This window comes from Raphanus sativus, chromosome 9 (genome assembly GCF_000801105.2).
Source record: "Raphanus sativus cultivar WK10039 chromosome 9, ASM80110v3, whole genome shotgun sequence".
Taxonomy (NCBI): domain Eukaryota; kingdom Viridiplantae; phylum Streptophyta; class Magnoliopsida; order Brassicales; family Brassicaceae; genus Raphanus; species Raphanus sativus.
In genome coordinates, this window is record NC_079519.1 from 25,427,437 (window position 1) to 25,450,737 (window position 23,301).

Genomic DNA, 23,301 nt, shown 5'->3' on the forward strand with positions numbered 1-23,301 from the left:
GTTTCTTTAGGATGTCAAGTTGAGTGCTCTAAGTGTTTCTTTTGCTTATGTGCTCCCACCTTCAAACCTCTCTACATTAGTTTTTTGAGAGTTTACTTGTGGACAAGTAAAGGACTAGTGTGGGGGAGTTGATATCTTGTGTATTTACATGTTTTTAAGCTTCATTCTAGTCCTTATATTGTTCCTTTGCATGCATTTATAGTGCATTTAGGTCGCATTGCATTACATTTGTCTCTATCAGATATTGGAGATGCTTGTTGGTGACTTTGGAGACATTTGAGGGGTTTTGAGTCAAAAGAGTGAAAGATGAACATGGATGAAGGCCTTAAACTATCTTTTGAAGCTCAAATTTTGGGAAGACAAAGTAAATTGAGTTAGCTTTCTAATGGAGGTGGTTTCAAGTCATTTGGATCTGTATTGAAGGAGTTATGATCAATCTACTGGAGGCATATCAACCCTGTAGCGACATCAGCGTAGCGACCTCGCCTGGTCGCTAAGACGCAACCCGAGCCATCATAGCGACATGCGTAGCGACTTACCAAGTCACTATGATGGGAGAAGCCAGAACCCAAGAAATGACTAAGTGTCCGTAGCGACCTCTGCGTAGCGACATGATCACGTCGCTAGGAGGCCACCCGAGTGAGCGTAGCGACCACCATAGCGACTTGCAAAGTCGCTACAGATCCTGAAGAGTTAAAGAGTTCTGTAGCGACCTACCTGTAGCGGGAAGCAAGGTCGCTACGGGCGAAAAAACTGCTTTTTTTTATTGGGTTGATCCAGGATTGTTGGGTTGACCCAACTCGTTTTTAGGCTTCTATAAATACCCTTTAGACCTAATTTTGAGGGAGATCTTGTTTTTCTTTGTAATCACATTAGCTATTTTGGTGAAAGACTTAATCTTGAGCTTCTTTTCATCTCTATCTCTTGTGATTATTAATCAATCTTGACCACTAAGCATGATTAACCTTCAATCATCCATGGGTTTTGGGTTATTCATGTCTATTAGTGAGTAGTTACCTTTTGGATTCATGGGCTAGGGTGATTAGAGTGATTAAGTGAAGATCTAAGGGTGTTTAGTGTTAGATCTCTTGTTTCCTTGCTTGTCTACTTCTCTTAATGCTAGATTAAAGTTGGCCTCTTTAATCTAGAGCTCTAGACATTTCCCACCCACAAGGTGTTTGATGAAATGTCTGAACCAAGTAGAGCTTGCTCTAAACTTACCTTACACAAAGACCATTGTGTTAAGGGAGTTTAGATAGTTAATAGACTCATCCTTAATGATTGCTTAGATCTTTTAGGTTCAAAGACCTTTGGTGTCTAGTTGATCAAAGCAAATGAGCATCCTTCTTGACCATAGAGCTTGCTTATTTCAGTGTTCTAGACTTAAGGAAGTTATTGATTGAAAGTTTGCCACCCTTAGATTGAATCTTAATCACTTGAAATCAAATGCCTAGCCCCATGAGTCCTATTGTCCTAGATTGATTGAAAGCTTGTTTCTTTATTGCACTTTAGCATAGTTCTAGTTCATATCATCATTGAAAACCTGATTGCACTTAGATTAAGCATGGTCTTGCATTCCCTTTGCTTTAGAATCACTTAGGATTGGTTCGACAATCTTTTATACTACAACATTTGGTTAGGGACTCTTCAAAAGTCCTGTTATCACCTATTCGTAAGAAATGACCTTAAAATCTCAGCAAACCACTATAATGTGGAGAAACACGATTGGCCTCAAATCCAGGACTAAACGCACTGTCACCACTAGAATATTCTAGATAATCCTCTTCTCCTCCTTGTGAATTCCTCCTCAGAACTCGAGATATTAACTGTCTTAGGTGCAATCATCTTTTCTGCTTCTACCGGTAGACCGACTATTCACATTCCATAATAAATTTAATAGGTTTCAAGATGCCAATCAACTGAATATGAATGTCAGTGCGAATCTCATCTTACACCATTTACAGTCCAACTCCGCATCCTTATGCTTACTCCTCTTGGCCTTGCTCAGAAACTCTTCAGTGTACTCTACAAGACTACAACTGATAGGGCTCCCTACATCATCTTAAACATGATTTCACACTAGCAAGGTCCGGTAATCACTCTTGGAGAATCCTCATCCTTAATGGATGTCTTCAGTGGATGACCACTCTTCCTCGGTGGTCCTTCTGCGGACGTCTGATACTCGCGCATAAACTCGGTGCTTGGCCACAACTTCGGACGAACTCGTACCCTCCTGGAAGGCATCACCTCAGCCTCGGGCTAGAGCTGGAACATTTTGTGACTTTGCATCAGGCGCCTTTGCTTGGCCTTCTTTTGAAAATGGGGAATCAATGCCTTACGCTTCATTGTCAACTTGCGCAGGTACACCAATGGAAATTCCCTACATGCATATGCTAGGGTACCTTTCCATCTGTAGTGCATACGTGGCATCCTTCACTCGTGGTGATCTGGAAAAACATTCTGCAAATAAAGATCCAATCAAAACTATAATAGAAGTATAAATATAGTTGGTGGTTTTGAAATCATTTCATAATTTTTTTAGCTGCAATACATAAAATTTCACACACTTTAGAAAAACTGAAATACTATTTTTGAAAATAATGGAAATGCTGACCCCTTAACACTAAGAGATCTTAACCCATGCTCGGATACCAATTGTAACTATCCTCTCCCCTGAGGTCCGGACCAGGGTTCGGAGCAGACGTTATGGACACATGTGTACTCATTTTATACCACCATGTGTTCCGTTACTGGTCTCGAAGATCCCGGACGCACTGCTTTCTGGGAAATACCAACCTAACCATAATTCATTTACTTTACAGTCATGTGCACATGAAAATGGAAAGGGAAGACATGAATAAATAAGTTACTCAATAAAGTGGTTTTAGACCAAGTCTCTATGTATGACACTCAATACTATTTGATGGGGGAAATAATGCTGGCTAACCACTACAATCAATCATATGCAACTTATGATAACATAATGTATTTCCGTATAGTTACTCTCAACCTAGCATCAAACAATAAAATTAACTCATTCAATTTTACACATGGACTCGACCGACTCGCATGACTCTAAGCAACCTAGACGTAATGATTTATGGCTCTCTCATGGACGTCCCACCTCGTTTTGCCTGTCCTGGGGGATATTACGTGATACAACTGTCCCCCAACTTCCTATTTGACCACCCCCTCGCAGCCTGTTGGTCCCGTACGACACTGTCTGCCCCGCGGTTTCCGTCTGTACACGGTCCTAGTGGTTACTTATGCCTCAACTCGACATGACTCGATATTACTGTGCTCATCAACTTCTGCCATTTCACGGTCTCATCATTTAACTCAGGTAAACCTGTAGGTTTACATTTGGAGATGAACTCAAAAACAACTCTTTTAATAATCATTTTTTAATAATAGTTTTTAGTGATTCAGAAGTTATAAAAATTTTGTGTTAGTTTTTAGAAAAAAAAAATATTTTATTAGATAATACTTAGGACCAATTCTGCACACGCACATATATGTCACTATTGGGGATGAACCCAAAAGTAACTCTGATTTAGAAGTTATAAAATTTATGTGGTAGCTTTCTGAAAAAAAATCAATATTTTATTAAATAATACCTTAATGATAATGTTTTAATATGAATCATTAAGTGAGAAAAGAAAATCAGAAGATAATTTCAAACGAAAGAAGGTGTTGGGATTTCGGTTGATGTCAAGGAAGAATGAATTGATAATGTCTCCGAGTTATAACCACAACAAGTGTCCCGAACTGCAATCAGCCAAGTGTGTCATTGTTCTACAATCCTTTTATTGTACACCACCCATCCTTTTGACTTATTTTTTTTTTTGTTTAATTATTTTTCCTTTTTTGTACTATTTTTTATTTTTTATTTTATTTGTTTATTCTTTTATTCTTTTGTTATTTTTGTTTGTGTTATTCTGAAGATTTATCTAACTTACCAAAAATTGTATCTACTTTCTATGTTGTTTTTGTACATGTACAAATATTTTATTTTATTATTTATTTGTGTTCCTTTAAATATTATTTGACATATAACGAATAATAAAATAATTATATATACTGAGTAATTATAATTCTGTAACTATCATATATATAATTAAATTAACGATGATATGTAAATATAACCATCATTGTTATTATTTATAATCATTTTGTAATAAATAAATCTAACAATCATTTTTATCTATTTTATATGATAGATAATTAAATTCAAATGATATTAACATTAAAATAACTATAATATTATGTTTAATATGATTATTTATTAAATGAAGCTTTCTATTAATATAGTTTTATACTATTTGTATTTTTATAAAAGAATTAAATCATTGATAATAAAATTTTCAGTATGAGATTTTAATAGTTTTGTTAATTTATAGTCTTTTTAGAAATTCAGAATATAACATATACAAACAATTATACATTTAATATATGGTTAATATGATTGATTCATTTATTTTAGCAGTGTAAAATAGAACAAAATTGATAGATAATACACAATTTGGCTCCACAAATTGCTATTTAATTGTCATATATATATATTTTAATCATATTAGATAATTATGTAGCTTTTGTTGAAGGAAAGAACAAAATTTATTTTTATACATGCTTCATTAATATGTTTAGATGAACCAACATATCTTTTAAAATATTTTGAGAATTATTATAATGATGATATGTATTGTAGTTTAAAGGTTGTAATATTTTTTTAATATATAAGGAACTAAATGATTCGAGGGGAGTTTTAACCACTCGGAGATTATTCATATACATCAAACATAGAATTCAAAGACGGATAGTGTAGCATGCAGTGCCAGAAAGAAATATATTTTATTGTTCACATGGATGACGAGTTACCATCTTGGTTTATAGAATCCTAGTAGAATATATTGATGATAAAAAAAAATTGACTAAAACGATCCGCAAAAACTAAGAAACTAACCAAATAAACCATACAAGTTAACCAAAGTAACACGAGTTCACCACAAGATTATAGGTTTTATGTGGTGTTCTTCACCTTTGAAAAAATAGGGTCTACGCTGCGCAAATGTAATGGTAACGTCAAAACTTATAGTTTTGTCTTGGATCTAGAAGACATTTTAGAAAAAAAAACATGTTCCTCTCTATCTTTTATTGAGAAATGGGCGTTTATGTATGTTTCAATAATGGCCAGTTGTAAAAAACAACTTTTAAAAAGTCGCTGCAAAATGCACGTTGTACGTATGAGAAACGAAGACAGACGTTTTACGATTATTTTTGTCGAGGAATCCTTATATATGTATCGCCGAAAGTACGTCCTTTGGCTACAACTTACAAAGACTCTAGTTTAGTCCGTAATTATGAACATGCATATCTATAATGATATATGACAAGCCATGGTCTCAGTTATATGATGTATACGATATTAGAGGTAAGAGAAACAAAATAGACATTTGTTTGTAACATTGTGTCTAAGTATGTAAAGGCAAATGGGAGACATTGTAGGGTAATGTTATAATCCCTACCCAACTTTTTCTGTATACACTCTTTCACAATTTTTATTGCATCTCTCTCTCTCGTCCTTGTTGGCTCTGTCTTCAAGAGTTTATTTGTGCTTGCTTCCTACATCCCACATGATTCTGTTTTCACAAGAAAAGGAAATCTAGATGTCCTAATTTGAATACAAACAGGACATTTGGCTTTATATGATCCCAATAAATAGGGGATCGATCCAGAAATCTAGATTTACGAGATAAACATGATTGCTTTCGTTTATATATCAGAAAAACTTGAACTTGGATCCATGCATATGTTTATAATTTTACATGGCTAATATTTGAGATATCACCGTGAGTTATTAAATTTATAAATATTATACGAAAATATACGTGTTTACGTGTGTTTTCATTGATTTTTTTTTTTTTTGAAGAAGGGTTTTTTTCATTGATTTTATACGTGTGGTTCTTATCCAATTTAAATTAAATCACTGCATGCATGTGTTTCTAACTGTTAGTGGTTTTTGTGTGTAAAATAATATATTATATATACATATTGTATAACCTTCTCCTTCTTTTTTAAGTCGAGTGAACATATAAGAGCATGTCCATCATTAGCTCTTCATAGTTCACTGTAGAAGAACAAGTAAAGAAAATATAAAAGAAAAGAATATAATAAGAAAGAGAGAGGTAAAAAATTCTAATACTCATTTTAACATGTGGGCATGTATAAATGGTTTAAATATATTAAAAGCATTAACTTTTAATTGTACAGTCTTATTTGCTTATATATTATTACTTTTTGGTTTAGATATACTCCTTATTTAAAGACACTAACCGTTTGAGGGTGCTCTAAGATAGTCCCTATAATTTTAACGTCATAAATAAGCAACCTGATTATATATGATCTATTATTAATAATAATAAAGATTATGATCTATTAGTAAATTAACAAATAAGAAAAGCATATTATTGTGCATTTATAGTTTTATACTAATGCATATCTATACGTACATGTAAATGTTTGAACATACATTTTATAATACTTTATAAAATTTATTCGCTGTTTTGGTCAACGTCAGAAGTAATCAAAGCCAATTAATTACTATCTATATAGTTATATATACTCAACTAATTATAAAAGCCTAGTATGTCTCTGTACATATTAGTTAGCATTCCAAACTGCCATACTCCATATAAATACTTCTTCATGTACCTCTAACGTCCATAACATTTCTTCAAACAAAATCAAGTTTCGGAGAAGAAAAAAAAGAAAAGATTAAATAATGACAATAAAAAGATCATCTCAAGCAACATCGATCAAGCAAATCTTAAAGAGATGCTCGAGTCTAGGGAAGAAGAAGAACGTCAATGGTTGCTACAATAATCAAGAAGATGATAGTTTTCCACAAGACGTGCCAAAAGGTCATTTTCCGGTTTACGTTGGACCGAACCGAAGTCGCTACATCGTTCCCATCTCGTGGCTGGAATACTCCGAGTTTCAAACGTTGCTCCGACTAGCCGAGGAAGAGTTTGGCTTTGACCATAATATGGGTCTTATCATACCTTGTGATGAAGTGTTCTTCAGGTCTCTGATCTCCATGTTCAGATAAAGTTCGATCTAAAATATCCAAGAAAAATGACTAATAGCTACGTGACGGTCAGAAGAAGATCCGTGTTAGCAAGGCATCAACCCGCGGGTCGGGTTTTTCTTTTTTTCTTTTTTTCTTTTTCTTTTCCCAAAATTTGTAATAGTTGGAGTCTTCTTTTCCCTCAAGTCGGCACGAAAGGTTAGCCGGTGATCTTGAGAGGACCAGCTAGTTTTTTTTTCTTTTTTGAGGACCAGTTAGTTAACTTCTATAAATCTCTTATGATCAATCAAAATTTGTTTACATCTATAATATTATTCCTTAGTTTTCAAATTACTTACGAGATAATGTCATTCGCTATTCATTTATTTTAAATTAAAAACAACATAATTGCCCAACAATTAAAATCTGGTGGATGTATTAGTTTCGGTGGACCGTCGATCAAGGTCCATTTTATGTCTACTCCATTCGTAAATTATAAAGAAACCATACATATATGATCTCGGTCTAATCTCGGTGAATGGCGAGTTAGAGGAGTTCTTCTCCAGCTCACGAAGTGTGCGTCAAGTATGTCCTTTATCACCATACATATATGTAATTTGTCAGTTTTTTTTGTACTCTCTCATGATAATCAAAGCAGTGAAAAAGATGCAGATAGGCTATCATTCGCGATGCAAAGAAGTCAAGTTATCTCATCTCAGTTTTGCGGATGATATTATGGTATTCACAGATGGTTCCCCGCATTCCCTACGAGGTATGCTCCAGGTCTTTGAAGAGTTTGCAAGGATTTTGGGTCTATCGATTGATATTGTGAAGTCAACTTTGTATGCTGGGGGTAGAGGAAGCAACATTATTGAGCAGGAGGCAGTCACCTTAGGGCTCTCTGTATCATCATTACCAGCCAAATACATGTGATTACCGCTTACTACGAAGACTATGACTCGTAAAGACTACAAACCATTGGTGGAAAAGATCAAACAGAGACTACAAAGCTGTACGAGCAAGTATATATCTTTTTCAGGTAGACTGCAACTCTGCAACTCATTCAATCTGTGATCTATAACACTTCGAATTTTTGGATCTCAGCATTCTGCTTACCCAAAGATTCGTCTTGATATATATATATACTTATAATGAAAATTAAATATCTAAACAAAAATACCAAAAATTTTGCTAATTTTTTATCCAAATATTCAAATTATATCAATTTTATACAAAATTTAGGTTTGAATATATATTATTTTAATTTTTTTTTTTTTGAAAAACTTAAAGTGTATATAGTTTTTTTAAAATAATGGGTTATCCGAACCTAAATCTAAATCGAACATACAAATATGACAATCTAAACCCAAACTAAAATTTACACATATCCGAATATAACCAAAAATTTTAATTCTGAATTTTAAGTTGCAGTGGAGGTGGAGCCTGTGGGAGTGACTTTTGAGCGAGTCAACAAGGCTTTTTTTATTTCATATGAAGAGGTTGTTCGTTCCCTTTGTTCATTAGCCGACGACGGACTCTGTAATGGCTTCCTTCATTCCTCTCGCAATCCTCTTCTTCTCCATCTCTCTGCTCGACAAGACTGCATCCATCAGAATATCGAATCAGATCTCAGATGCCGTCGTCGATTCGCCGGATCGCCCCTTGAAATCGGCGGTTTTCGCTCTCGGGAGCTTCTGGCGATCCGAGGCGGCCTTCGGCTGCATCGACGGCGTCGTGCGAACAACATCCGGTTACTCCGGCGGAACGAAGACGAATCCCGAGTATAGAAAGTTGGGTGATCACGCCGAGTCTGTTCAGGTTCTATTTGATTTGTCGATAGAGTATGAGAATTTAATTTTCTGATTTAAACTATTAGAAGATTATCTTATTACAGTTAGTGTGACTCAGGTTGAATATGATCCAAGTATAGTTGGTTATCGTCAGCTCTTAGATGTGTTCTGGTCTAATCATGATTCCAGACAAGTCTTTGGACAAGGCCCTGATGTCGGTAATCAATACAGGTACAATCTTTTGAGATGTCTGAATCTTTTCTTGTTTTTTTCTATACCAAAACTAAAAAAGATCTGTTTCGTACAGATCTTGTATTTTCACTAATTCGACGGAAGAGTTGAGGCTGGCTACTATTAGCAAAGAAAGAGAGCAGCTTAAATCAAGAAGCAGTATCGTCACTACCCAAATTCAACAGCTGGGAACGTTTTATCGCGCAGAGCCTGACCATCAGGTTCATCTTTTTTTTTTTAAGTTTTTCTTTAACAAACTCCTCCAGCTATTATTTAATCCATTGAGTTTCTCTGACTTTGTTGAATATGTAGAAGTTTGAGCTGAAACAGCATCCGTTCCTTCTTCAGCTAATAGGAAACATGGCGGAAGAAGAGCTCGAGAGATCAGCTCTAGCCACTAAGCTAAACGGTTATGCAGCTGAGCTCTGCCCACCAAGACTCCAGAAACATATCGACTCTAGAGTAAACGAGATCATTAGAAAAGGTTGGCCGGTCTTGAAAGACATCTAATATATATGTCAACTGATTCTCCTCGTCTTGGTTTCGATTGATAATAGTATCTCAAATGTAAGTTTTTGTTCATTCTTTTATCTAGGAATACTGGTCGTATACTCATCCCAGCAATATTTGCATGTTTTCTCTTCCTCATCACTCGCATAGAATAAGCTTCTTTGTTCCCCTGTAAACATATTATTTGGAATTTCATCTTTTATCTTATTAAAATATTATTTGAAATTTTACCTCACGTGTTATTTACAAAATACTTTATTAATAACTAATAAAATTTATCTCACATTTTAAACAATTTAGACCTAAATTTAAATATTAATTATTTAATAAATATATCAATTAATTCAAAACATTTATGAACAATTTTTTTAATAAAAAAGTTAAATATAACTAACTGTTTTGAAAGTTAGATACTACAAAATATTATTTTGCACCTTATTTGTATTTTTATAATATAGAATTGTATTTATTTAAATTTAAATAAGTTATAATATGAATAATATATTGTAATAAAATGATAGATTTTAATAAATTAACATCAGATAATTTATTATTGAAATTTAATAAAATCATATATCAAATAATTAACTGTTTAAATAAAACTATTTATGTTAATTTTAATGATAATGTATCACTAATACGAATTAAAACAAACAGTTTACTTTATTAAAGATAATATATAAATTTTATTAATAATTTATGACGATAATTTACCAAAAACATTTGAAGGTTTATTTTTTTAAAATTAAATTTAACAATATCTTATTATAATTTTTATTATAAACATAAAACTAAAATTAAACAGAATTAAAATAAATTTATTTTAATAGAAATGATGTAATATTTTCAAAGAACATATCATAATCAAGTTGTACTGATATACAATTTAATCATAAATAATTGAAATATAGACATTAATATTTTTATATAAGAAAAGTAACATATTCAGATATAGGATCAAGATCTAGTTTTCATTGTGTAAGTAATTTTTACTGACTCTAGGCTAAGCCAAGTCCAAATTGAATGGGGAAGTTTAATTTTAAAATGAACTATAAATTGTTTTGGTAAAATGTTAAATTTATTAACCTTTTAGATTTTTGAAAGAATGTTACAATAAAACTAGTACCAGAGAAAAATAAATTAAATTTATAACAACAAAAACAAAATTGAAAGCTTAAAAAGAAATTATAGGGCATAAGTTCTAACAGAACAAACTGATCCAAAACCAGCTAAAATACTAAACCAACACGGAATAGAAAGCCGTCAAACCATATCTTGAAGTAACCCTCACATAGCAAGATAGCGACAAATCACTGACACATAATGGCCACCCTCTTTCCAGACACCGGAGTAAAGCTTTTAGACCTACTATCACATCGCAAGACGATGTTTCATCGCCAGCTCACTCCACCGAAGAGTAAATATAGTAAATGAACTGGAACAGGAATCACTTCTGTTCTAAAATTTATTTATTGCAGAATAATACATTGAATATAAATTTATTTCAGAATTATTAAAAATTTATTACAAGGGAAATATGAAGTGAGTTAGATGCTCTAATCGTTTTCAAATACCCAAACTGAACCATTTAGGAATCCGTTTCATTTGCTTCACAATTTGCAAACATTTACAAATTTGAAATTTGAAAAAAAATGTGAAAACAAATCAAGAAAACACACTCGAGAACACATTTCACAAAATATTAAGTAGAGACTTTTTTCCTTTAGAAAAAGATCGCCAGTGTAGAATAAATCTTATAGTATTAAACCAAGAAATATCTACACACCACCTGTACAGTAGCAAGTGTGTTTTCTCCAAAAACACATTAAACCTGCCACGTGTATGCTTCAGATTCATCACAGTACACGTAAGTGATCCTTCAGCAAAACTTATAACCAACCAAACAGATACACGTATACATTTCTCGGTCCTATATACTACTGCTAGTGCTGAAAAAGCAACAGATAAGCACAAACAAAACAATCTTATTCCGCAAGTGTTCCCTCTAATGGCGAGAGAGAAAAACAAATCTCCAACGGTGAAGAAAACTCCTATGGCGTCAAAAGAGAAACCAAAGAAGCTGAGAAAACCCAAAACCGCCACTCATCCTCCATACTTTCAGGTAAAAGAAGAAGAAACTTCATTTTGTTTTCTTCAAAAAAAAAAAGAAGTTTGTTTTTAAAAATTTTCTTTCTCTGTATTTTTTTATGAAGATGATAAAAGAGGCTTTGATGAATCTGAAAGAGAAGAACGGTTCGAGCCCTTACGCTATAGCAAAGCAGATAGAGGAGAAATACAAACCTGTACTCCCCGAGAATTTCCGTAAAACACTTTCTCTACAGCTTAAAAACTCTGTCGCTAAAGGTAAGCTCGTGAAGATCAGAGCTTCATACAAGCTCTCAGAGACCACCACGAGGACAACGAGGCAGCAGCAGAAGAAGAAGATGGAGACTCGGTCGAAGAAGACTGTGAGCAAGCCGCCAGAAATGGTGACGAAGAAGAAGAGGACAGCAAAGAAGCCAAGACAGCTTAAGTCGATCAAGTCTCCAGGTTCTAAGAAGGTCTTGAGAGCTTCCGCTTCTTGATCAACAAGAAAGACGAAGAGGAGAGGGTGTGTGAATATGAATAATAAGGGTTTTCTCATTGTAAAATAGTTGACTCTGTTTTTGGTTTCGGTGTGTCTCCTCCTTCTTTAGGGCTTATAAGGGTAAAGAGTCTTGGTATGGTATGTATATAAACTACGTACTTTTCTATATAATAATTAGCGCAATAATTTGTGGTTGTATAGCCGTACGACTGCGGAGAGACACCTTACCTACGTTCTTGTGTTACACACTATGTTTGCAGTGAGTATAAATTTGAGCCAGCAGAAAAACGTCTTCAAATCCACAAAACAAACAAATTTGCTAGAATCAAACCCACGGCCACATGATTAGAAGTCCGAGCTCTACCAGCATCCATGTACTGTGCACATAGACAAACACACAAATTTGCACACTGACCTGTCAATGAGTGCTAGGTTGTTTCCACGGTTCCAGTCCAGATGACCACTTTATTGTTAATTTGTTTTCGTACAATTCCCCTCGCGTCTGCTGCTCAATGTGCTGGTACAAGCTCTCTCTAACAACTCAGTCCAGGAGATACCACATTGCAAAAAATCTTTGGCCACAGGCCCTATGAATATATTAACATTTTGGAGCTCCCATTTTTATAGTTTGGTTTAATATATTTTAATAACATTTTTAATGTTTATGTCTCAAATTTGAATTTTTTTTGCTTAACTGTTTTTTTCTTTTTTTTTTGTTTTTCAAATTAGGAATTTTTCTTGGTGAGTTTTATATACATTGGTTTGAATTAAGTTTAAAAACAAAAAGGTATAGTAATTTTATATTAATAGAACTTTTGTATCCTTCGCACGGCACTGTCTGAAAAAAGATGGTGAAAGAAGCTCTCTCTAAACCAACATAATTCTTTGGAGAAAGTTAAGTACGAGCATCAGTAAAACTCACCAAGAAAAATTTGTTGGAGTCTATTTTCACCAAGCTCCAAACCCGATCTGAGATCCATATTCAAAAACAATAAAACCCAAATTCGATCACAGACAAAGCCTAGGAAAATAACATAGGTCCAGGAAAAATAAAATCTATCTTGGGCTCAAGGTAAAGAGAAAAACTAATATATTTAACTAAGTGAAACAAAAAATTAGTAAGTTTTTAACATTAGAAAACTAATTATAATTTTTAATTGTTTTTTGTAATTTTTAATTGTTAAATCATAGCATAGATTAACCTTATGTCAATAACATGAATAAAATGTTCTCTCTAAACAACGTATCATATTTGTAGCAGTTCTCATTTTTCTCTTGAACTAATGCAAGAAATGAATTTAATTTAAGATTCACTCGTCAAGGTTCTTCTCTCCACAACATATGATTGCAAATCATGGTGTGTATTGAAATCTTCAATGGTGGCCTATTGATAAAAATAAAAAGAATGGTGGCCTAAGCGCCAATACAACGTTAGGCCTATATCCCACATATAACTCAAAGGATTGGTTCATTTGAAAATTGTTGATGTTCTTTCTTTATTTTTGAGATACATACTAATTTTTTTCTTTCTGAAAGGGTTTGCCGCTGCATACTAATATTTGATATCCACTAGTAATTCATGCACCATCGTTTCTATTTAAAGTAACCTGAATTTTCAGCATTAAGCACAAATTTCCACTAAGACGACGGATCTCACTTTCCTTAATTAGCTTCGATGGTGTCCGTCAGATATTACTAAGAGATCATTTTAGCGGTCGATTCATTCTTTATTTAGCAAATGGTATTCCCTTGATTTCTGTTGACGCTTTGACATCGTTTGAATAAAGTCAAACAGAAAAGATAACCGGAAATCGGTTTACATCGCCGGAAAATGTCGTCCGATCTCGGTTTTATTCTGATCACCACCGTCACTGCAGCGTTTTTGTCTTATTCGACCAATGCCTTGCTACATTCTGGGAGTGACTCTCATGGCGTTTCCCCTAGAGACTATTACTTGACTACCGATGCGCATTGGTTTAATCAAACCCTAGATCATTACTCTCCTCACGTACGTAAACTTTCAAACAAGAGTATCAGAGTCATTGCATTTCTGTCCAAATTCAAGAACTTTTATTTATTTTTCCCACAGGATAATCGCAAATTCAGACAGAGATACTATGAATATTTTGACAACTTCCGAGCTCCAGATGGTCCTGTCTTTATGATAATATGCGGTGAAGGTCCTTGCAGTGGCATAGCTAAAGATTATATGAGTGTACGATTTTTATTTGCCTGATGATTCCTTGCGTGACAAGAAACTGAGATTGATGTTTTTAACAAACACATTTATTTAGGTATTAGCAAAGAAATTTGAAGCTGGTGTGGTTTCATTAGAACATAGGTACTATGGGAAAAGTCATCCTTTTACCTCATTAGATACGGAGAATCTGAGATACCTTTCATCCAAACAAGCCCTTTTCGATTTGGCTGCTTTCCGTCAACATTACCAGGCAGGTCTTGGTTTCATTAATTTCATTCATGGAATCATATCATTATGTTAGAGAATTTTCAATTTATTGTTGATGCAGGAAGCTTTGAATGTTAAGTTGAATAGAAGTAGTGGTAGTAGTGACAACCCGTGGTTCTTCTTCGGGGTTTCTTATCCTGGAGCTTTAAGTGCTTGGTTCCGGCTCAAGTTCCCTCACTTGACCTGTGGAAGCCTTGCTAGTTCTGCAGTTGTTCATGCTGTCTATGACTTCTCTGCATTTGATCAGCAGGTATCATCAATACCATATCTTATTAGTATGAATTGAAGAAGTCTTTGTAAGATTTAAGGCTGTGGTGTGTATTGCACAAAAAAAAAGATGTTCATATTTTGCTCGCTATGCGCAGATTGGTGAATCAGCTGGTCAAGAATGCAAAGCTGCACTTCAAGAGACTAATAAACTCCTGGAAGTAGGGCTCAAAGTAAACAGAAAGGCGGTTAAAGCCCTCTTTAACGCCACTGGGCTTCATGTTGATGCTGATTTCTTATATTTAACCGCAGATGCAGCGGTTATGGCGGTAAGGATTTGATTATCCATACGCATTTTTCATGTTCTTTTCCTAGTCTTGTGATCAGTGATACTTAATTACTGTTCAAAATCTTGCAGTTCCAATATGGAAATTCAGATAAACTATGTGTCCCGCTTGTTAAAGCAAAGAAGAACGGTAGTGATTTAGTGGTAATTTAGCTCACATTGTTCTTTCACCCTCTCTCCAGCCTGCAGATCGCATTGGATATGAACATCTTGTATTTACTATAGACATTTGTTATTGGGTTTAATTGCAATATGTAGGAAACATATTCTAAATATGTTAGAGACCATTGCATGAAAGATTGGGGCCTACACGTTAGACCATATAACCGGAAACACCTGAAAAACACTGTTATTACCGCCGATAGTACATATCGGATATGGTGGTTCCAAGTTTGCACAGAACTAGCATATTTCCAGGTGGCACCTACAAATAGTAGCGTTCGATCTCAGCAAATCAATACAGAGTAACATTCTTTAATCACTATTTTAACAAAAAAAACCACACATTATTTTGCTTAAACTATCTCGCTTACTTTCTTAGGTACCATTTGGATTTGTGCAAGAGCCTTTTCGGTAAAGATACATATCCTGAAGTTGATGCAACAAACCTGTACTATGGAGGCCATAAAATCGCGGGTATGTTGAATTAAACTCTTCTCGATCCTCGTTTTTAGATCTTGCCATATTGTGACAGAGTTTGTGAATTCTACAGCAACCAAAATCATTTTCACAAATGGGTCACAAGATCCATGGCGTCATGCTTCCAAACAGACCTCATCTCCTGAATGTAAATTCTATTTTAACTTAGCTTTAACTTCTGTATGGAATTTGTGCATTTTCTGACAAATTAATGTTGCAGTGCCTTCTTACACCATGGATTGCCATAACTGTGGCCATGGAACCGATCTACGAGGATGCCCCCAATCTCCAATGGTCATTGAAGGTATAAGCACTTGTGTGTTTTGATCTCAAAAGTCAACAAAATGTTAAAAGACCTTTCTTTCTTTTTAGGTAAGTCAAATAATTGCAGCTCACCAGATGTTGTAAACAATGTGAGGCAACAGATGATAGAACATATCGATTTGTGGTTGTCTGAATGTCGCGGATCTACTAGGAGTTCTAAGTAACGTTGCATCACATAAGTTATGTTTTGGTTAAACAAACTACTGTATACACATTTTAGTCTTTACTACCACGTACTGATTTGCAAACCAAATTTGAATGGTAGCTGTTAACCTAAAGCAGTAAATATATCTGAAGCAATTTAGTATTTACTGTATGTGTAGTTGAAAAGGAGGTTATAACTTCTAATCTATCAAATTATTTCTTTCTGTATGGTTTTATATCTCTTTTATTAAAACAGAAAATACTAACAGTTTTCATGTGTGATGTTTTCAAATTGAGCCATACCTTAGAATCTATTTTATGAAAACATAATCATAGCATAGAACTAACTTTAGTTCATGTCCTATTTACAAAATATGTCATTGGAAATCTTTGAATTTTTATTTATCATTAAAAAGTTAATGATAGATTAACTTTTAACAATAAACTTAAATCTGATTTCAGTTATAACTTTTTTTTTTTGAAAAATATAATAAAACCCTACTGCAAATTTCATTTTTTCTGAAATAAAGTATACATTATTTCTAATTAGTAACATAATATTATTACAAACTGATATTAACTAAAAAGAATTTATAAAAATAAAACAAAATAATATGCTACTTATAAATTTAGTAATTATATTCTATTTATATTAAAAGGAAGCACTATTTAAATATAAATATGGAAATTTATATTAAATTGGTAGGTGTTTTACTTTCAAAAATAGTTCTTTTCCTTTAAACCAATAAATAAAAAGAGTTAAAATTTGTAAGCTATATAATATTTTTATACAAAAAATAAAAGAACTATATATTGTCCATTTTTCGTTTTTTTTTCCTGAAACTCACAGCTATATAATATTTAAAAATGATTATACATAAAATCCCGTGTTTTAAAGACACAAGGCCAAATTCTAGTATTGAATTATAACACAGGTTGAGATGTTGCAATACAAGGCTTTTATAAGTTATAAGTAACAAGATGGTGGTACCACCTAGGCCTGGGCACGGATCGGATATCCGGGTTTTTGAAGATATTTGTGATTTGCTTCGAATGTTACGGATATCTAATTTTCCGATTTGATTTGCTTCAAAAAATACGGATATTCGAAAAAATGGATATCCGGAAAATAAATAGATATTTGCGGATATTTACGGATATCTCATTTATTCTGATTAATACAAATAATCTTATAATTGCGATACAAATTTGTTTTGTGAAATAAATTTTGTGCATGATATAAAAGATAAAAATTAAAAGAAGTAATGAATCTACATATTTTGTAAATTTTTAAACTCAGTTAACAATTATAATATCACAAAAATTAAGAAAAAAAATTATAATTGGCATAAATATTTTATATTCCTTTTATGTAATACTTTTATATAAGTAATAATGTGAATAGAATCTGTCAGATCATATGTTAGGATAATAATTATATAATTTTATACATTTAAAACTTTAAATACAATCAATAATATATATGTATTTATATATTGACGGATCGGATCGGATATTCGCTTCCCAAAATTTTAATATTTGTGATTTGCTTCGGTTCTAACGAATATTGAATTTTAGTATTTGCTTTGCCTCGAAAGCTTACGGATATCCGGAATTTCCGGATCGAATAGCAATGGATAACGAATCAAATCAAATTTAACGGATAAAATGCCCAGCCCTAGTACCACCATGTTTCACTTACAATATTTGTTTTGGTCAATATTTAAGGTTTATATTTATAGCCAAATACATCATTTTGTGTATATAATACACTTCTTATGATAATACACTTCGTGTAATCATAGAGTGGGTTCTTGTCAATCCATGTCGGATGAATAATAAATAAGTAATTATGTCTTATTATAAAAAAGAAAGACCGTTGAATTTAAAAGACCGTTGAATTTGTTGCACGAATGATCAGTTTCCTTTCCCCTAAACTTGTAAACTCTCTTCTTTTTTTCCCAACAAAAGTAAAGGAATGAAGATTGAATGATTAGTAATTTCAAAATTCCTTCAACTTTTTGGCCATTTATATGTTGTATAAATTTATTCACAATTATTTATTCACAGTATGAGTTGTATAAATTTTATCATAGCTTTTTAGTGTTTTATAATAATTGTGATACATGGCTTATTTTCTAAGTTTTCCCTATAAGGAAACACGGCATTGTTGAGCCATTCCTTTGGTTTCTATCATTCGAAGTCAAAACTGTTTGTTCACGTTACAAATGCATGTGAGCCTATTTACATTTGATAAATACATTTAAACAATGACATTCGAGTGAGATAGCTTCTGTCATATCGATACATCAAGAATTAGTATCAACTATCAATCTTCTCATCAGTATTCGATTCTCGTTACTCTTGTGTAAATAGATATTGTAATCATCACATATTAAATATATTAAATAATACAATTTATACATTTCTTATAGGTTATACCACACATATGGAACATAATATAAATAACATGACATATTCATCTTAACTAAGATTTTGTCATTTGTATGTACTATGTAGTACTTTTGATCATATCATTGATTACGTTGTCTTAATTATATGCGAAATTTCTTTAACAAGAAAAGAGTTTTATGCGAATACAAATTAAAGCTAACCTTCTACTTTTTTCTTATCAACAGCTAACCTTCTACTCTAAAAAAAATAAAGAGCTTACCTAGCCTGGGAGACCAGAACGCATTAAAATTAACTAGGTCTATCTTCTATATCACTTCCTAGAGTTTCTTTTGCAAGTGTCGTTTTGTTCCTAGTGGAGCAAGATATTTTTGGTTACTAAAACCGACATATAGTTTGATATATAACTCTCACTATTATAAGAAAAAGAAACAAAACTCTTGAACATCAAGTTGATTATAAAACATTATCCTTGCTAGAAAATCATTGCAACTTTAATAAAGTCGTTAAGTGTTCAAATTTTATGTCAACTAATTATGTTAAGCATCAACACACAATTTGATTTTTCTTTTAGAGAAAAAGAGATTGGAAAAATTAAAGATAAGATGAATGGTTAGGTTGATGGAGAAGACCCACAGCAGGAAACTACGAGTACGACAACGACATGGAAGTATGAAACACACACAAAAAAGTAGTTCAATTTCATTTTCACTTTGGTCCACTTCTTTATTTGTCTTAAAACAAAAAAAAAATATTAATTTAATAAAACACGAAGCCTACCACTAAATCGATGCACTAATTTTTTTATTTAGTTATGGTAGTAGATGCGCGTGGGCTCCCACTACCGTCAACATTGCCCACGTGGAAACAGCCATATGAGAAGCTTTTTTACCAACTAAAATAATTTATTACAAATTTTTAAAATAAATAGAACTATATACTGTACATTTTAGTAAATACCACAGTAATTGAAATTTACGCTCTAAAAAATATATGATTCCATCACCATAATTAGATACTCATATCACATTTTGATAAATGGGTTTATATATATTCGTTTTCGAGATTTTTTTTTAATTTGTTTTTAATACTTTTAATAATTTTATATAATATTAACTATTTGGTCAACAATACAAACATTTTTTGACAGCTGTAATTATAAAAAAAAAACTTGTATTTTTCAAGGAAAGAAGTCAAAAAGAGGAGACAGCGTAGTCACATCTGACAGTTTCTCTCACTGCCTTTGTTCCCATTTTGTCACATGGTCTCCTTTCCCTACACGCCACCCACCTTCCCCTCCCTCCTCTGTAACTTTCTCCAATTCCCAAATCTTCCTCCCCCCACTAGGGTTAGGGTTTATTTACTCCCTCCCGATCTCGACTTTCTTTTTTTTTGCTAAAGCGAGTTACCGTAATCGATGCCGGAAATCGACCTCACGAGAGTCGATCAATGCGTCGCTGATGCGAAATTGGCTGACGGTTGTGATCCTTCTCCGCCAATTGAAGCTCCAGGTTCGACAGCTGCGGATTCGAATTGCTTGAAGAAGAAGAAGAGCTGCGGTGGTAGGCGCGGACGTCCGCCGAGAACACTGGGGAAAGCTTCTCCGAAGAGGAGAGAAGACGAAGATGTTTGCTTCGTCTGCTTCGATGGAGGTAGTCTTGTTCTCTGCGATCGTAGGTGAGTTGATTTGAGTTCAAAAGCTTCTTAGTAGATTCGTGTTTTTTTCCAAAAATTGAAATTGGGGAGTTTCTTAAAATATGGCAGAGGATGCCCAAAGGTGTACCACCCAGCCTGTGTTAAGCGTACCGAAGCATTCTTCAGATCAAGATCAAAATGGAACTGTGGTAAGTTCAGTTTGATACATTACCAAAGAGCTTGAAGTCTTTTTGGGAGCTGATGTTTGATGGTGGTGGATTTTTCAGGTTGGCACATATGTACGGCTTGTCAGAAGGATTCTTTCTACATGTGCTATACTTGTCCATATTCTGTGTGCAAGAGATGCGTTAGAAGCTCCGAGTATGTACTTTTACGGGACAACAAAGGGTTCTGCGGAATCTGCATGAAGACTATAATGCTTATTGAGAATGCACCTGAAGCTAACAAAGAAAAGGTACAAGATTCTTCTTAGTGTACCCCCTCACTATAATGCTTATTGAGAATGCACATATGTCCACAAGTGGAATTTCTTAGTACTTTTGTTACTTGCCATAAGTTTTGGCTCTGCAATGTGTTTTAACATGTACTTTTTGTCTAGGTTGAGGTCGATTTTGATGATCAAGGCAGCTGGGAGTATCTGTTTAAGATTTACTGGGTCTCTCTTAAAGAAAAGCTATCTTTGTCATTAGATGATCTTACCAAAGCAAAAAACCCATGGAAACCGTCTAAGAGAAGAACTACTGGTCAGCTTCATGAAAAGAATGATGGTAATTCTCCTGGGGTTATCAAGTTAAGTCCTGCTAAGCTAAGGAAAATGGAAGCGAGTAAATTGAATCCGGACAGTTGTGTGGGTGGTGATAGACTTGCACCATTGACTGGTGGTGCTGCTGCTGCTTGGGCTACAGATGAGCTCTTGGACTTTGTTAGGTTTATGAAAAACGGTGATGTCTCCGTCTTGTCAAAGTGTGATGTCCAAACTCTCGTGCTAGAGTATGTGCGTCGGAATAATACACAAAACGCTTCTCAGGATTCGGATATAGTGTGTGACCCTAGGCTTATGAGATTGTTTGGAAAGGAGCGAGTGGATCACTTGGAAATGTTAAAGATTCTTGATTCTCACTTCCTGGATCAAGTAAGGTCTCCGGTTACAGGTACCTCAGCCGGAGGAGTCACTGAAACTATCTCCGTCCAGGTCGATGATAGGTTAAATATATCTGAACAACATCAAGAAGGAGAGTCACAGAGACCTGATAGCAGAAACCATGCCGTCGTAAAGTCTGAAACACGTGCCGCTCTGTACAATCAGCCAATCGATGAGTTGGATTTGAATATGATATGGTTATATGGAGATCCAGATGGGAAGATTCATGGACCGTTTTCTTTGTTGAACCTGCGACAGTGGAGTTCGAGTGGCCACTTCCCGCCTGAGCTGAGAATCTGGAGGTTGGGTGAGCAGCAGAGCAGCTCCATACTTTTGACCGACGCATTAAATGGTCAGTTCCATAAAACAGGAGCGTTTCAGCATCATTCTATCCCGAAGCAGGAAGAGACAGCTACTGTAGCTAACGATCAAAACAGGAGTGTTGTTGGTATTGCGAAACTAGAGAGTAGAGTACTTGACTTTAGCCCCAACTCAGTGTCCACCGACCAGAGTGTTATTTCTAGCAGTAACAGTGTCATCACAAGGAGCTCCGATGCGAGCAACAGAAGCGAAAACCTTTTTAGCCACAGCGTGCCGTTGGATTTTACTGTTTCTAATGAAAGGGAGGCTGTGGGTTCTGTCTCTCTCTTGAACAAATTGAAAGTTGAAAGTCCCTTGCCTGGACAAAGCCCTATAAGCTGTTCGCTTTCGCTGTCTACATTCCCCGGAAACTCAAACTCAAACTGTACTCTGCCTGAACAGGAAAGATGGAACATTGGTCATACAGGGGCAGATGGGAACACAGTAAAGGAAGCTTGCAATCAAAACGATTCTGGCCTTAGCGGTGCGGGTGATAAACAGGTTACGGCTAACGTTCAGTCATGTGGGCAAAACTGGAATGCAGCTACTCCAAGCAGTGCTTCAAACGTGTGGGATTCGAACTCAGGTTTGGTGTCTTTCACAGACGATCAAGAAACCGACTTCCTAGATCTCTTTAAATTGAACTTTGCGTCTAATACCACCACGGAGTGGCAACCCATTGTGACTGGACCTGACGAGTGTGGCGAGTCAGTCTCAGATCTTTTGGCGGAAGTTGAAGCCATGGAGTCCCAAAAGTGTCTTCCTTCTCCTACTTCAACATACCGTGGTCCTGGAGGAGAATCAGCCATTAACGATAGCTTCAGTCCTGATGAGGGGCATAGCCCAGCGCTTGATGTAAGCAAAGGTGACTCCATGAGCTCAACAAACGATCTGCAAATGCATTTACGAACTAACAACCCCGTGGACTTTTAGCCGATCATGTATCGGTTAGAGAGAATCATAATCAGGGCACAGGTTTAGCATAGATCATCTGATGGATGGTGGACAGTGCCCTCTTGTCTCTCTTTTTTTTTTTTGCAGGATTATTACAGAACATAAATAAGTGAGCGAATCTTACAGGATCATCAGAAAGAAAAGAAAGACTGGTGCACATGAAGAAGATATATGGTCAAATGTTTCTTCGTGATAATTTTGGCTGCACCGACCATTGTTTTCAGTTATTTAGGTTTTCCATGCTGTCCTCCTGTCCTGTGTATTTCTTACATTGTTTGTGTACTTAGGGTAAGTAAAAAGATGTTAGATATTGTTGTCAATGGATGTAATCAAACCATTGTTGGGGGTCATCACATATTCTACGTTATATATGATGAGTGTAACGGTTAACTAATGCTTGCCATATCTTTTTATTTGTTTCTGACTAGTGTAGGGTTGAGTTTAATTGCTTGATCAAACGGCGTCGT

General features: G+C 34.5%; 5 protein-coding genes across 5 annotated transcripts; all 5 read left to right on the forward strand.

The window, feature by feature from the left end:
• Positions 1-6,570: 6,570 nt before the first annotated feature.
• Positions 6,571-7,420, forward strand: LOC108826549 (protein SMALL AUXIN UP-REGULATED RNA 10-like). Its single transcript, XM_018599923.2, has one exon. It carries the CDS (start codon positions 6,782-6,784, stop codon positions 7,106-7,108), a length of 327 nt encoding a protein of 108 aa, XP_018455425.1. The 5' UTR covers positions 6,571-6,781; the 3' UTR covers positions 7,109-7,420.
• A 1,067-nt stretch (positions 7,421-8,487) lies between these two features.
• Positions 8,488-9,827, forward strand: LOC108824052 (peptide methionine sulfoxide reductase A5). Its single transcript, XM_018597382.2, has 4 exons — positions 8,488-8,884; positions 8,975-9,087; positions 9,164-9,308; positions 9,400-9,827. Exons 1-4 carry the CDS (start codon positions 8,609-8,611, stop codon positions 9,595-9,597), a joined length of 732 nt encoding a protein of 243 aa, XP_018452884.1. The 5' UTR covers positions 8,488-8,608; the 3' UTR covers positions 9,598-9,827.
• A 1,718-nt stretch (positions 9,828-11,545) lies between these two features.
• Positions 11,546-12,382, forward strand: LOC108824085 (histone H1). The gene is made up of 2 exons (XM_018597431.2): positions 11,546-11,719; positions 11,811-12,382. The coding sequence occupies exons 1-2, from the start codon at positions 11,606-11,608 to the stop codon at positions 12,180-12,182; spliced, it is 486 nt and encodes a 161-aa protein (XP_018452933.2). The 5' UTR covers positions 11,546-11,605; the 3' UTR covers positions 12,183-12,382.
• Positions 12,383-14,015: 1,633 nt separating this feature from the next.
• On the forward strand, positions 14,016-16,359 carry LOC108826675 (probable serine protease EDA2). Its single transcript, XM_018600054.2, has 11 exons — positions 14,016-14,192; positions 14,274-14,399; positions 14,479-14,638; positions 14,717-14,901; positions 15,017-15,187; positions 15,277-15,348; positions 15,463-15,668; positions 15,746-15,840; positions 15,917-15,991; positions 16,064-16,147; positions 16,216-16,359. Exons 1-11 carry the CDS (start codon positions 14,016-14,018, stop codon positions 16,329-16,331), a joined length of 1,467 nt encoding a protein of 488 aa, XP_018455556.2. The 3' UTR covers positions 16,332-16,359.
• A 3,610-nt stretch (positions 16,360-19,969) lies between these two features.
• Positions 19,970-23,232, forward strand: LOC108827643 (zinc finger CCCH domain-containing protein 44). Its single transcript, XM_018601080.2, has 4 exons — positions 19,970-20,400; positions 20,488-20,567; positions 20,646-20,833; positions 20,978-23,232. Exons 1-4 carry the CDS (start codon positions 20,141-20,143, stop codon positions 22,811-22,813), a joined length of 2,364 nt encoding a protein of 787 aa, XP_018456582.1. The 5' UTR covers positions 19,970-20,140; the 3' UTR covers positions 22,814-23,232.
• Positions 23,233-23,301: the final 69 nt, after the last annotated feature.

What these genes read in the sequence shown, in the direction of transcription:
- LOC108826549 (XM_018599923.2), top strand. Translation starts at nt 6,782, where the DNA reads ATGACAATAAAAAGATCATCTCAAGCAACATCGATCAAGCAAATCTTA.
- LOC108824052 (XM_018597382.2), top strand. Translation starts at nt 8,609, where the DNA reads ATGGCTTCCTTCATTCCTCTCGCAATCCTCTTCTTCTCCATCTCTCTG. An exon ending in ATCACGCCGAGTCTGTTCAG is followed by an intron (nt 8,885 to 8,974) that starts GTTCTATTTGAT and finishes AGTGTGACTCAG; the next exon opens with GTTGAATATGATCCAAGTAT. An exon ending in GCGCAGAGCCTGACCATCAG is followed by an intron (nt 9,309 to 9,399) that starts GTTCATCTTTTT and finishes TTGAATATGTAG; the next exon opens with AAGTTTGAGCTGAAACAGCA.
- LOC108824085 (XM_018597431.2), top strand. Translation starts at nt 11,606, where the DNA reads ATGGCGAGAGAGAAAAACAAATCTCCAACGGTGAAGAAAACTCCTATG. An exon ending in CTCATCCTCCATACTTTCAG is followed by an intron (nt 11,720 to 11,810) that starts GTAAAAGAAGAA and finishes TTTTTTATGAAG; the next exon opens with ATGATAAAAGAGGCTTTGAT.
- LOC108826675 (XM_018600054.2), top strand. Translation starts at nt 14,016, where the DNA reads ATGTCGTCCGATCTCGGTTTTATTCTGATCACCACCGTCACTGCAGCG. An exon ending in AGAACGGTAGTGATTTAGTG is followed by an intron (nt 15,349 to 15,462) that starts GTAATTTAGCTC and finishes TGCAATATGTAG; the next exon opens with GAAACATATTCTAAATATGT. An exon ending in TGGAGGCCATAAAATCGCGG is followed by an intron (nt 15,841 to 15,916) that starts GTATGTTGAATT and finishes TGAATTCTACAG; the next exon opens with CAACCAAAATCATTTTCACA.
- LOC108827643 (XM_018601080.2), top strand. Translation starts at nt 20,141, where the DNA reads ATGCCGGAAATCGACCTCACGAGAGTCGATCAATGCGTCGCTGATGCG. An exon ending in CTTGTTCTCTGCGATCGTAG is followed by an intron (nt 20,401 to 20,487) that starts GTGAGTTGATTT and finishes AAAATATGGCAG; the next exon opens with AGGATGCCCAAAGGTGTACC. An exon ending in AAGATCAAAATGGAACTGTG is followed by an intron (nt 20,568 to 20,645) that starts GTAAGTTCAGTT and finishes TGGATTTTTCAG; the next exon opens with GTTGGCACATATGTACGGCT.